The 14,939-nt window shown below is 43.3% G+C and overlaps 1 protein-coding gene across 1 annotated transcript in view; it reads left to right on the top strand.

Annotated features, from left to right (window-relative positions):
- The window catches only part of KIF26B (kinesin family member 26B), a 423,104-nt gene that overhangs the window by 116,628 nt on the left and 291,537 nt on the right, over nucleotides 1-14,939 (top strand). Inside the window, exon 3 of the mRNA XM_074948941.1 lies at nucleotides 13,694-14,227. Within this exon, the coding sequence (XP_074805042.1) occupies nucleotides 13,694-14,227 (534 nt within the window). The remainder of the gene's footprint in view (nucleotides 1-13,693; nucleotides 14,228-14,939) is intronic.

A 14,939-nucleotide genomic window follows, 5' to 3' on the forward strand; every position in this document is an offset into this window, starting at 1 on the left:
ACATTGGTGAGGCCTCATCTGGAGTACTGTGTCCAGTTTTGGGCCCCACACTACAAGAAGGATGTGGATAAATTGGAGAGAGTCCAGCGAAGGGCAACAAAAATGATTAGGGGTCTGGAATACATGACTTATGAGGAGAGGCTGAGGGAACTGGGATTGTTTAGTCTGCAGAAGAGAAGAATGAGGGGGGATTTGATAGCTGCTTTCAACTACCTGAGAGGTGGTTCCAAAGAGGATGGTTCTAGACTATTCTCAGTGGTAGAAGATGACAGGACAAGGAGTAATGGTCTCAAGTTGCAGTGGGGGAGGTTTAGGTTGGATATTAGGAAAAACTTTTTCACTAGGAGGGTGGTGAAACACTGGAATGCGTTACCTAGGGAGGTGGTAGAATCTCCTTCCTTAGAAGTTTTTAAGGTCAGGCTTGACAAAGCCCTGGCTGGGATGATTTAATTGGGGATTGGTCCTGCTTTGAGCAGGGGGTTGGACTAGATGGCCTCCTGAGGTCCCTTCCAACCCTGATATTCTATGATTCAGTGCTGGCACCAGGTGCCCCACAGACAGCCTTCCCCTCACCCACTGTCCTCCAGCCAGTCTTCCAGCCAGACAACCCCCACCGTCCCACCAAGGTACATCCAGCACTCCAGACACCTGTCAGCAGTTCCAGACCCCCTCCTGTAGAGCCATAGGCCAGAAGGCTGCCACAAGGTCATCTACCCTGTGATCCAAGCACCTTCCAGTACCCACCTCTCTACAGACATCTTCCAGCATGTACCCACACAGCTACCCTAGCAGCCACCATTCCTTGTATCCCTACCATAGCTGCCAAGTTCTCCACAGCCCCATATCCTGCCCCACCGCTGGTCGGGGCAGGGTCTGTTGATCATAAGACAAAGTTTATGATCATATGCAAAGGATTTGCAAGGATGCAATTTAGCTCATTATACATCTTTCGTAGAATGTCACACATGAAGCTGGCAGGTATATGGGTATAGTTAAAGTGGTACATTTCCCCCTAGTGTGGATGCACCTATGCTGGTGCGTATCAACTGTTGTAGCTTCTTAGGGTAAGGGAAATAGGCTATACCATTATAACTGGGTCTACCCTAGGAATTGTTACCAGCATGACTTTTCAGCAAGTGTAATCTACTCTAATATCACCCTTAATCAAAACAGTTAAACCAGTAGAAAAATTGTGCAGACAGGGCCAAAGCCCTGATCTTGGAAAGAAATATGCACATAACTGAGCTCCTGGGAATATTTTCATTGGAATCAGTGGGGCTACTCACATTCATGATTGCTGGACTGGTGTTGAAACAGAGTATAATCTCTTCATTGCTACTTTAGGGCCCTATCCTGCCAGGCGCTGAGTGTCTTTAGTTTATACTGACTTCAGTGAAAGTTGAGGGCACTCAGTATCTTGCAGGATGGGGCCTAAATTTCTGTATGATGTTCCAACCTTTTTTTTTAAGTTTTAGTTTTTATTCATCTTTCATATGTTAAATATTTTAGAGGCGGAGAGGTTTGTATGGGGTATGGGCATTTCTCTGATCTCACTACAGGCATCGATTGGCAAGCTGCTAGCTGTTTAGGGATAGAGGCAGAGCAATGTGTTTCCACGTTAAAATTTCACTCCTCAAGAAAGCCCCTTTGATATGCCACATCTCATTTTGGGGGTTCCAGGGATCACAGGCAAATAATTACATTTAATTTATTGTGTGCACATAAATAAAGAAAAAATAACTATCATTAGGCAATTTAATAATTAGATCATTAACAAACCCTTAATATAATTATGTTAATAGAACCCGCTCTAAATACAAACTGCATCATCTAATACCACATTAAAGATTAAAAAGCTTTCATATGCAAGTGTAATCTCCTCCAAGATAATTTAAAAATGTTAAAATAAAATTTCATTGTTGCATAGGGATTTTCTTGCTCAATTCCCCTTAATGATAACGATAATAGTAATAATGCATAATATAGTCATAGGATTTGAGTAGCAAAATGCAAGTAACACACACAACATGCTAAGATTTAACAACATCAGTCTGGGATGGATTCGTTATTCAGGCATGGCAAAGCCAGGTGTGAGTTAAGCAGGATGTTTCAAACAAGTGTCATAAATACCTATGTCATACCACACCATCATGTATTTACTTACGCTATGTTTTAGACTATCAGCTCTTTGGGAAGAGACTGTGCAGTGCCTAGTACAATGGACCCTTAATTTGGTTGTCTTTTAGGCACTACTACAATATGTGGTGTTAGTGATATTACTGTATCACATCTGGTTTAGTAACAGTAGCTGCATTACGCTCTTATCCTTGTGTAAAACTGCTTCTGTTTGGATACACCAGTGTATCTTGGTTACTTAAAGGAGATCATAGATGGTTCCCTAATGTCTCAGTCCCAATTTCACATCTTGTTCCTGCAGCTACACAATTGTGTAGGACTGGGAGCAGGCCATGCAACCTTCATGTCTGCAGCTGTGTGATGTTACATATATTTTAAACTAGTGTTTGTTTACATGGAACAAGTAATGTTAGCACAGTGTTAAGGAGACTACATGGAAATCAAATGGCTTTAATGAGATGGATAGTGCTGCGGTTTACATCTCTCCCCTTTTTAATGATTTCCTGCCCTGGGGTGTTAAATGGTTTATATAGTTGTACAATATCTTCCCTCATTGCCTGGAGCCTCAACTGCTCTAATCTCTACAGGTTGCTTTATGCTTTTGGTTTTGTCCTCCTGTGTGTTCGCTAACCCCCCACCCCACTAATTTGATCCTGGGTGAATTCACATCAAAGGAATACCTGACGTAGAAGGCATGAAGCAGCTGCACAGGATGCAGAGAAGTGCTTGTTTTTTTGAGTTTGGTTGGGCTAAAAAGTTGTTGGAAATCCTAAAACAGTCCTGGTTGGGCTACAACTGCTTGCAGACTGACAGACAGCTGTTTTGCCATAGCGATGAAAGCAGACGTGTAGGCCACCTGGAACGCTCCACAGACCACAGTTTGAAAACCACAATGCTATACAGAGGCATTCCTAATTCCACACTTAATTATTTTTTTAACAATGCAATCTCTGTGCTCATCGTTCACACCAGAAAGGAGACGTGGTGTGCATTGTGTACAAGGAGAGAGAGAGAGTTATTCCTGTGAAGTATTTACCATCTCCCCACTCCACTGCTCATGGTCAGGAGCAAAGTTTATTCTCCTGGTTGATCTACACTACGGGGGGTGGGGAGGGGATTCATTGGTCTAAGTTAAGCAACTTCAGCTACGTTCATTCGTACGGGGGGTGGGGAGGGGATTCATTGGTCTAAGTCGAAGTACTTAGACGTACTTAGATCTACTTACCGTGGTGTCTTCACTGCGATGTGTCGATGGGAGACGTTCTTCCGTCGATTTCCCTTGTGCTTCTTGTTAAGGTGGAGTATCGGAGTTGATGTTAGTGATTGGTGGTCAATTTATCGCTTTTATAGTAGACACGATAAATCAACTCCCGCTGGATCAATCGCTGCCCATCGATCCAGCCGGTAGCGTACACAAGCCCTCAGTCTCCTGAATGAAGAGTATAGAACATCAATTCAATTTGGGCAAGAAGGGCCGTTTGTTACTGCTACCTGTGGAGTTGCTGTTATGTCTGTTTTCCCTGATGAAGTCTCTGATAGAATATCCCTCTCTGAAGCACAGCATAGTGTTCATTAGTTTCTGCCGACTGAAAATAGTTATGGAATTCCCTTCTGATCCCAAACACAGGTCTTTGGTTTGGATTTATTAACAAACTTCAGCCCCAGCTTTCTCCCTAGCCGTGGCTGTTTCTAGGGTTCCCTCTTTAGGACTGCTCAGCCTCAGGGTTTGTCTACATGAGGACACTGAAGAAAATTAATCTGAATGAAAAATAAGGCTAAATTTACATTTAAAAAGTTAAGTTGACCAGTATGTTGCTTGGGTGTGAAAGATCCACATCCCTGAGCGACGTAGTTAAACTGGCCTAACCCCAGTGTGGACAGCCGTAGACCAATGGTAGCTAGGTCAGCAGAAGAATTCTTCCAACTCACAGGGGGGTGCATTAAGTACAGTGACGGTAGAACCCCTCCTGCCACTGTAGTGAGTGTCTACACTGAAGGCCTACAGCTGTGCAGCTAGTGAGGGCATAGTCTATCAGTGTGAATTTGAAGTGGATTAGTTAAACTGCATTAAACCCCAGTGTGGACACTCTCAAATCTCACCATCTTCCGCTCCAAGTCCAAAGTGCATTTCTGTGACCTGTCTTCTCCAAGGGGTTATCTATACAGAGACTTAGCGCATGGCAAGCTGGGGTGTAAATGTACAGCACACCAGCTTGTTGTGCCCTAGGTGGTTGTGTGGACCCTGCTGCCATGCACTATAAGTTCCCTAGTGTGTTTTGATCTATTGCTGTAGAGTGGCCAGCAAGCTGATCCACAGTAGATGTACACCGCAGCTTGCTGCGCTCTAAGTCTCTGTAAAGACAAGCCCTAAAGTAAATACATAGCATATATATTTAAGCAATACCAAAAAACCCTACCAAAACAAGATCCTCCACTGCACACGCTACTCATCTTGGGGAGAGGATGAGAGAACAAACGTGACAGATAATAATCACGTTGCTTAAAGCATTACTGGAAGATGCTCGGATACTGCAGCCATGAGCCCGGTATAAGTCGGTTTCCTCTCTAATCTGCAGTGTGTATGCCAAATTCATCCCCATGGCTTCAGGAAGTGCAATATTTAATCACTTGTGCCTTCAGGGATAGTTGCACTGGAGGGAGGTATTCACCCCTCTTCTGGCAGTTCAGCTAGGAGGGAACAGCTTTAGTTTATATGTAGGAGTCCAAAGGTTCTCAATCAGCACATTTCCAGACTATGCTGGCCACTTCTTCAGTAATAGGCAGATTGCACCATGGTATCCCATTTTTGCTCACTAGGTTGCACTTGTTTCTGTGGGTGCAGCCCTCGGAATGAATCCGGTCCCATATGTTATTATGTAGTGGGACTTAACCACGGGAGTATATTCAATAAAGATCTGTAGCACTGAATGTAAGTGTTGTACCAATGCTATTCTACCCAAGCCATCCCCTGACCTTCCCATCTAGTTACCTATCAAGCTTGATAGTGACTTGGTGCCAGGAAAGAAAAGTGGGAGAGAGGCCACAGTCTGATAGCTGATAGAGGCACGTGTAGCAGAGACTAATGAAGGGAGGAGGATATGGTGAATGAGATCAGTTCTGAACCTCAAAGTGAGATGTGGAAATTAGCTACACAGTGTGTGTTTCCATAGGAAAAGCCAGTAAAAGAAAACTAAAGAGAGGAGAGAAGAAAGAAAAGGTGTAAACCAGTCTATTCACCCCTTACAGAAGCTGGCGACAACATAAATCAGTTTGTTTAGATCACTGTTTTAAAAAAACCCCCAAAAGCTACCATTCATTCATAAGCAAACTTCTGATGCAAGGGTTGCTCAGTGTGGGAAGAGAAACATAAGGGCAAAAGCTAGGAATGTACAGGAAATGTCACTACAGTACATATCCTGGATGGGTGAGGAGGAGGCCTAATTGGAAGAGAGAGTAGCTTTTCTGACTCCTGAATCGCCTGAGGGTTTTTTCCAATTATTAACACTTGGTTGTAGATGTACTGGAAGTTGAAGCCAGATTAGATACAGCCGTTCTCTGCTTGGTAGCTCTCTTGAGAGGCAAGAAGGTTATGATGAAATAAACAGTAATTGTCTCCTGAAGCATCACGAGTGTTTTTGAATCGACAAGTAACACTGTGTGTGAACAAAACAACTGGCTTACATCAGTTACAGAAGGTTCTGGCTTTCTAGAAATGTCCCATGAGGCTACTGGAACTATACACATGTGCACATGCTTATGTTGGAGAGCAGTAGGTAGGAAAGACCAATGTTGTTCTCACCTTCACTCTTTGTAGTTTCATGATCTGTTTGGCTATCATCCTGCAAGCATGTGACATGGTCATTTGGGAAGTCACTGGACTGGACACATGTCTGCACTGCAACTGGAGGTGTAACTTCCAGCAGGGGTAGCTGTGTACACACTACCTTTGATCAAACTCGTGCACTAAAAAGCCGCAATATAGCCACAGTGGCATGGGTGGTGACTCAGGCTAGCTGGCTGAGTACAATCCCATTCGAGATCCTAGGTATGTGCTTGCGTGGCTAGGCTACGCTGCTATTTACCTCTACCCAGCCTGGAAATTACACCTATAGCTGCCACATAGACATACCCTGGTTATGATGTCAGTAGTAGCCTGGTGCTGACGCTCATCAGGAAACTGTAGGATCTCTCTCATGAGAAAAACAAACTAAATTTGAAAAAAAGGAGATACACCAGTGTAACTGTCCTGTGGCATTCATACTTAAACAGCCTCTATCGGGCCACTAATATTGATCTTTAATAAATCTTGGAATAATAGGCAAATCCCCGGGGACTAGAAAGAGCTAATGTTCCAGTATTTTAAAAGTGGTGACCCAGGTAACCATGGACAGTTAGCTTGACATTGATCCGAGTTAAAATCATGGAAATCCTGACTATGCTAACCATCATTTAATTCTTTAATGCCAATCAACATGTTTTTATGGAAAATAGCTCTTGTCAGACAAACTTGATTGTATATTTTTTTTATATGATTACAAGTTTGGTTGATAAAGTAACTGGGTTGACATAATATACTTAGACACCTGTACGGCATTTGATTAAAAAAATTAGCATTATAAGAAATGAATGCAGCAAATAGTAAATGGATTAAAATGTGGCTAATTAATAGATCTCAAAAAGTAATTGTAAGTGGGAAATCATTGTCCAGGGTTTTGTAGTGGTATCTCACAATATTTTCATGAATGTTATGAACTAAAACAAAATCATTACTAGTAAAGTTTTCAGATGATACAAAAACTGGTGGAGTGGTAGTGATAAAGACAGGTGATCTGGATTGCATGATAAACTGCGCTCACTTCAACAACATACACTTTAGTGCAGCTAAATGTGAAGGTCATACCTCTAGGAACCAAGAATGTAGGTTGTACTTGTAGGATGAGGGACTGTATTTTGGAAAACAGTAATGCAGAAAAGGACTTCGGGGCCACAGTGGATAATCAACTGATCATGAGCTCGTAGTGTGCTCTGGTGGCTGAGAGGGCAAATGCAGTCCTTGGATGTGTAAGCAGGGAAATATTGAACTGAAGTTGGGAGGTGGTAGCATCACTGTATATAGCATTAGTGAGACTACTACTGGAAAACTGACTGGTTCTGATGTCCATGCTGTAAAGAGGCTGTTGACAAATTCCAGGCTCTCAGCAAGGGCTTGTGTCTGGCTGCCGAGTAGCCCTCAGGATACCGCACACACTCTGTGGCCAGAGTCAGGCTGGGCTACAGAGCTTCACTCGACTTCAGGGCACGGATGAATGGACAGGATTTGGATTTGCCCTATTGATTGTACCTTTAGATTTCCCTGCTGGTATTGCCATCTTTTCTTCCCACCCCAATTAAAAATCTGGCTGCTGTCTAGCTAGCAAATAATATGCAAACACCTGTGTGCCAGATGTGTACAGCTGTGAGCCTGTTACTGCTGATCCATCCTCAGAGCCTCAAGCCAGCCCACAAAACAATTATCCTCCCCCCGCTTCTTTTTTCCCTCCTCCCTATTCTCCTTTTATAACCTTTCTTCTGTTTTTCTCCTCCTTCCTGCTTTTATTCTGGTGCTGAAAGCTGCTGAAGTAGGACTTGGTTAGTAATTTTCAGGTAATAAGTCTGAGTACCCAAAGCAACGGAGCACTTTTTGGGGTGCAAAGTGGGCTTATTTGCTCACATCTTTGAAGTAAGTGTAAGTACATGAGTAAGCCACAGCTTAGACTATCTGTATTAAAATATGTATGTTGTGCAGATCTTACTAGTATATGTCACTTAGAGAAATGACGCTGGAAACTATTAGGATGTGCAGCGTGTCTTAGTTTAAATTTACATGTGACAGCACTGGCGGGGTTAGGATTTTAGAGTTTCCTCTGAGAAGAATGAGTTTGAAGCCCCCATATAATTCCTGTTTCCAGTTTGTACTTTTGGGACCCAATTCTTCCCAATGTACAAGTAACTGCCATTGACTTCCTGCAAAAGGAGAATGGAGCCCCCAGTGCAAAGCAGATGTAGGAGTTCTGTCTGACCAGGGGAGGGCAGAGGGACAGGAGTAGAGTTGGTGGAGAGCCACTGAAGAGGTTGGATGTGGAGAGACCAGAGGAACAGAGAACAAAGGTTGTATTACCGGCTGGGGCCAATAAGACACCAGCCCTTTAAGGAGGCAGTCTGGAGTCTCACTGAAACCAGCATATTGTAAAAGCCTTTTTTTCTTTTCCCCAAGTCTCCTACTTCTGGCCCTCCTACTGGGGATCCCTTACTTTGCTCTCTTCTTCTCCTCAGCCTCTTTTTCTCCTTTATGAAGGAGGCCCAGGGAAGGGCTGGAGGAAGGGAAAATCTTAGTGGAGAAAGGGGGAGTTCCTCAGCTATGGGAAAGCATAATGGGGATTCCTAAGGGAGGGGGCAGTTCCCTTGTGGGGGATGAGAGAAGTAGGAGGAGAGGGGAGTTTCCTTTGTGCAGAAGACAGGAGAAGGAAGTGGGTTGGTCATTTGTGTGGGGGAAGGAGGAAGCACGGGGAGCAGCAGGAAAGGGGAGGACCACCTGTGTGTTATACCACCCTCATGCCTGTATAACGTGTTTTTATTGGCCCATCTCCCTCATGACTGGAGGTTGTGGACAGATCCTTCTCCTTCAGAGTGTTCAAATAAACCAACCCCTTACTTAGGAAAAACAGCTGATTTGTATACAAACAGCACCTTGCTCAGCGTGATGGTGGAACACTACTAATTTCTAGTCACTGGGTTAAAGTCTGCAGTTCTTATTCGCGTAAACCTCCCGTTGACTTGAGTTTATTTTTGAACCCCCTGTTGTTTCAACCGAAGCACTGCCATTCCAGCAGTTGTGAGCTGCTGTTTTTCCAACAGCCAGGCAATGGACTGCTGAAAGCAGCAAGTCTCAGAGACCATTCAGTTTTAGGAAACCGCGTGTGTTCAGGTTGGGGTGCAGAATCATTTGGAAAGTATCCCAGATGTGTCAGGAATGTGACTTTGTAGGTACTTTTTAGTGGAAGGAAAAACACACTGCATTTACCTTCACACAAGAAAAGAGAGCTTCTTAAACAGAAACCAGCCACTTGCCTAGTGGGACAGTGCTTGGAGTGTATTTATACAGTGGTGAAAACCATGTGTTTTGTTTTGTTTTTTATCAGGGAAAGAGCCTCCCTTTCCACCAATGTTTCTTAATTAGTTCTCCTACCCCCCTCAAACCCCCCCCCCCACTGGGAGGAGAGAGTCTGGAAACCACACTTCTTCCAGGACAGAGTTGTGTATCCCTTGATCTTTGTTCTCCTCCCCCTCATCCATCACCTTGTATGATTGATCACATACCAGCAGCCATTGCCGCTTGTACTTTTTTAAAACCATAAGCTCTATGTGGAACTTTGTGAGTGACTCCAAGCAGGAGATGGCCCCCACCATCCAGCTGCCTCAGTGACTCTTAATTCCTCTCCACTGCTCTTTCTGATAGGCTAATAGCAGCTTCTATAAATTAGTGTCAAAGAGTACAACTGGATAAAAGAGACACTAGGCCCATTGGAGAATGGAGTCTTCTTCAGTAGAGACTGAGACAAGATTAAAACCATAATTGGCTGAACCTAAGGAATAACTACAGAATTATTACAAGTAGGGACAGCGTTTCAAAGTTAGATGTGCAGAGTTGCGCACATACTTTTCATATGTGTGCAAAAATCTGGTACGCATAGCAGGTATTTCCACATACCTATGGTCTAACAGATACCTAACTGGGCATGTGCAAGTATCTGATTTGTGCCCGTCTTTCTCTCCTTATTTGCATGACCCCCATCCAGTGGCGGATTAATGATTTTGCCGCCCCTAGGCCCTGAAATAATTGCCGCCTCCCTTTATTATTATATTATATTATAAAATATTATATATTATAGGTGTGCAACTGGGCATACTCAATGTTGAAATCTATCCTTTAAGTTTCCTTTTATAAGATCAGGGAGATGTGCACCAACCCAGCTAGGACAAAGCAGGGATTTTTTTCTGGCTTTGAGCTGCCATTTTAGTGATGAGATTGACGTTTCGCCTGGAGTGGTGTAGCTAGCCTGTGTAAGTACTATAGTTTGTCCCAATCAGCATATTATGGGGTGCTTTTTAGAGGACGCAGTATGCTTTGCTAATGGGGAATGACCACAGCTGTCTCCCTTTCTTTCTGTGATGAGATAGCTACAGTGATGTCAGCTAGAAAACAGGAACGTTCTCATGTGGATTTAGTCCAGGAGTCAAAGCTTCAGGTATTGCTCAACTGCTCACAGTAGGGGAAAAGAAGTCCCTTAAGCTGAAGAGTCTGAAACATAAAAGGAAAGTACTTTCCTGATCCTCAACATTCAAAGAGAACAGGAAAGTCTTCCTGAAATCAGGGCAGACATACACCCACATTGTACTGGGTGAATATTAATATTGCCAGTGCAGTGTGTTCAAGTAAAGCCACAACAGGTGTGTGCCCTAACAAGGAGATCAGAGGATTGCAGGTGCACATAAATATAGAGTACTGAGCGTGTGGACGATAGGTTAGCACAGTGAACACAGACATATTAGTATCACTTCAATACTTAGCGGCGTTGGTCAGGGACCAGGGAGCTGTTGTGCTAGATGCTGTTTAAAAAAAAAAAAGCTTACAATTCACTGGCCAGGGATTTGGGGTATGTGAGTTCAAATCCTGGCTCTGTAATCTCTTTGGACAAATTTTAATCTCTCTCTGCCTCAATTTCTCATGTGTAAAATGAGGATAATACTCCTTACTTTACCCCACTGTGTTTTGTCTTGTCCATTTGGATGATGGGTTGTGGGCTCAGCTGGGGCCTCAAGGCATCAATATAATACAAATAATAGGAATCATGTAACATAAACAGGATGGGACAAAGAGGGGAAGGTAACCGTAATAAGAGCATGTTTTCCATAAGCTGACAGTGTGCACAGTTTAGATTGCCTGCCTGCCTGCCTGCCTGCCTGCCTAGCTGTTATCAGTTTACTCACTTGAGTTGCAGTTTTCATTGTGACTGATCTCCTGATGCCTTCAGACTCCTTTAGCTTCTTCACCTGTTCAGTGTCAACTAGGTACCCATACTACAATGCTGTTTATACTGGGGATGGGTGAACCAGGTTTGCTGCAATAAAAGCCATCCTGAACCTTCGCCCTGAACTCAAACGAAGTCCTTTTTGTGATTCAGACAAAAGGAATGGTGAATCTTTTGTTATATTTCGGTTTTGGAGCGCTGCACTCCTGTATTCCAGCCAGGACTGGGAACAAGTGCCAAAATGCCCTGGTATTTCTAGCCCAACCTGAAAACTCTCAAGCAAACCTGCTGTTATGAGATTTAGTGCTGTTTTGCAGACCCCAACAGTTCTGATAATATGGATAGCCTTTCAGGCTCCTGGTGCTTCTTGCAGTGAACATAAACTTCTTTTGAGGTTCGTCCATCCCTAGTGAATACACACCTATGGGACCAGTTACTTGCTGCTTATTAAAATAACCAGCATTCATCCAGGGAACTCCTGCAGATTGCTTGCTGATGGAATGCTGAAGCCACAGTTGTCATGCAGCTGTTTCCTTGAAATCTCAAGTGTTTGCATGGGTGTCTCTCTGAGAATGGAGTTTTAACGTCCTCCGTGTCAGAGGCAGTATAGGGTCCATCGGCCCAGTCAGACTTTCCTTTCCTGGCACAACATTGCAACAGATCTGCCAATGCAGAAGAACAAAAATGAGTCAAGACTAATATTTTTAAGCCAGCATCCACTTAGAGATCACGATATGAGAACAGACTTTAGTCCACTCAAATCTGATTAATGTTTGGGGTATTAGTTTGCCTAGTGACACATTTTTCTAGCATCTGTATGTCTTTTGTTTTTTTTATATTATGTTTTTTATATTTCGTGTCCTGAAACCAATGCAGAGCTATCCAGTGGACTCTTGTCAGAATGGCAAGACCATACATAAGGATCAAAAATCCAAAGTTGAGCCCATCTTCCTAGTTCCTCCTCAGGAAGAGGAGAGATCTTCCTTTCTCACTCTGTTTATTATATCAGAATGATCTAATGTTTGTTTTAACACTGAGATGAAGCTGAAGTAATTGACGCTCAGTATCTCTTAAAGCCACCGTGCTACTTGAATATTATTTATATCTTTCTGACATTTGCTTACTTTAGAAATGACCTTATTTCCTTGGAATACTTATTATAGTGTCCAGGAATTTCCATGCTGTACTGCTGCTGGATCTGAGCACTGTATATAATTACTTTGGGTTCTAGCCCAATTGCCTAAGGGGTGGTTAACTTTCAAAGAACAATAACGAGCTCTGTCTCACTAGCTAGAGGAAGGTAGAACTGTCAGGGTGTTTCCCTGGTACATATCAAGCAAATCGAAATAAGACCAAGATCTTAATCTTGCTACATAGAGAGCTTTTCTCAAGCACTGTGGTGAACGTACAGATTCCCTTTCTGCATTACCTGGATGTAAATGAAGGGGGTGAAAACCTCCTATATTGCAGTTGAAATGGATAAGCTAGTTTATTCGATATGCAGCCATAGCTATGGTGGACATTCTGTGGGCTGGAAAATAAAATTTGACAACTGTGTTTCCCCATTTTTCCTGATTCTTCACGGCAGTGTGACGAGCAGGGAGCTGCTGTACAACACAGCTCTTGTCTTCTGACACACTTTGATGCTCTGACCCCCTTGTGCACTGAATAGAAGTGACCAGCCTGAGGCTTGATCAAATCTCAGCCCCCTGTTGTTTCCCCATCAGTTTATATGACGCTCTTGGGCTTCTGCTGCTAGAACTGCTCTTTTTGCTGCTGTGCATAAAAAGGCACCATGATTTATGAATCAATTAATCACTGCATGCTGAGGAGCTCTTCACGGTAGTTAAACAGAGAAAATAAAATGCTTGAGTATATAATAAAGACAGATCGTAATTAATATGACCCTCCCACTTATGAACCCCTCCCTCCATGCCTTATACTCGCCACTCCTCCTTTCCCAGTATGTGCATACTAGCCTGCCTTGATTTGCATCCCTTGAGTTTTGTTTAAAAAACAATTGTGAAACTGTTTTCTTGGTTTTCACCCAGTTCTTTTAGCTGTCAAAGACCAAATACTGACCTCTAGATAGATTGTGAACCTTATCAGCCAGTTGACTTCAATGGAGTTAGGCTGTCACCTGTGTAAATGAGAGCAGATTTCATTCAAGCCAGCAGTGGGGTAGAGCAGGTTAATTCATTCTCTCTGCCATGCACTCAGGCTTGCGATGGAATTAAGAATATTTAAATACATTTGCCATTTCTCTGTATTTGAAGTAAAAGGGAAGGTTTCTCCTGAACACATCCTAGTTTCTGATTTTTGTTTCTCTGCTGCTGGCATATGTTCACTGTATCAAATGGCCTTTGTTTGCTCCTTAAGCTTATCTCATAAATTGCCTTTTGAAATGCACAATCCTCAGCAGAAATGTTTCACTGCAATGATCCTGGTTAAACATTCCCTCCCCCCCTTCTTCTCTGCTTGGTTTTCAGGACCCAGCTTTCTCTTCGGTGATCCATGACAAACTCCAAGTTCCCAACACCATTCGGAAGGCATGGAACGAGAGGGACAACAGATGTGACGTTTGTGCCACCCACCTGAACCAGCTGAAGCAGGAGGCCATTCAGATGGTGCTAACGCTGGAGCAGGCTGCCAACACCGAACAGTATGATGCCTCACCAGGCTCACCCCCACCCCTCTCCAATATTCCCACGTTAGTGGGCTCCCGACATATGGGCAGCCTGCAGCCCAGAGACTGGGCATACATGCCCACTTCCTACACTACTGCTAATTACACAGGCTTTGTGGCCAACAAGCACAGTGGGAAGCCCAACAGCCTGGGGATCATCAATGGGGTGGAGAAGAAAAATGGTTCCCCTGGACACCAGGCCAAGGTCAGCCTACAGATGGCTACCAGCCCCAGCAATGGCAACATCCTGAACTCTGTAGCTATCCAGGCTCATCAGTACCTTGACGGCACCTGGTCCTTGTCAAGAACAAATGGGGTCACCCTGTATCCGTACCAGGTAAGTGGCTTAAAAATGTTTATTTAAACACTTTAATAATCTTAATCCTACTGACATCTTCCCAGCCTCACACTGTGGGACTGATCCTACAAAAATGTACTTCTGCTTTAAAAATGTGGGTATTCCCTTTGAGTATGCGCGGTACTAAGCACTACGAGCCAGATTTTCCACAGTGACCAAAGATGCAGCAAGGCACCTAACCTGCTTGGGTGTTTTGAAAATTCCATGAGATGTCGAACTCCTCTCTTTTGGAAATTCTACTAGGCGCCTATCTCCCTGTTTAGACACCTAAATACATCTGATAATCTGGCCCTGTGCTCACTAATAAGCATTTGCAGGGTAAATCCCTCTCTTACTATTTTAATACTTATCAGCTATGAGAGTAGTTACTATTATGGTAAGAAAAAATAAGTGAATGAGGAGCGTTGAGACATCAGTTTTATCACACATAGAAAGGGGCTGGGTCAAAAAATAAGAGTGTATTTAAAATTATTTTAACTGGAAAATATATGTGACTTTACAGTTTCCTGAATCACATCTGGAGATGTCAGCATGTGACATGGACTGTGCAGTTTGATCTAAGAAAAAACTAGACCTGAGCAAAGAGTGGATAAAAAATTGTTAATTATTGCTTGAATAGGAAAAGTAATTTCAATTTGACTGTGTTCACAACTTTTTGCCTTCATTTTCTATGAATATTTGGATGGTTGAG

The sequence above is a fragment of the Natator depressus genome, chromosome 3 (assembly GCF_965152275.1).
Source record: "Natator depressus isolate rNatDep1 chromosome 3, rNatDep2.hap1, whole genome shotgun sequence".
NCBI lineage: Eukaryota > Metazoa > Chordata > Testudines > Cheloniidae > Natator > Natator depressus.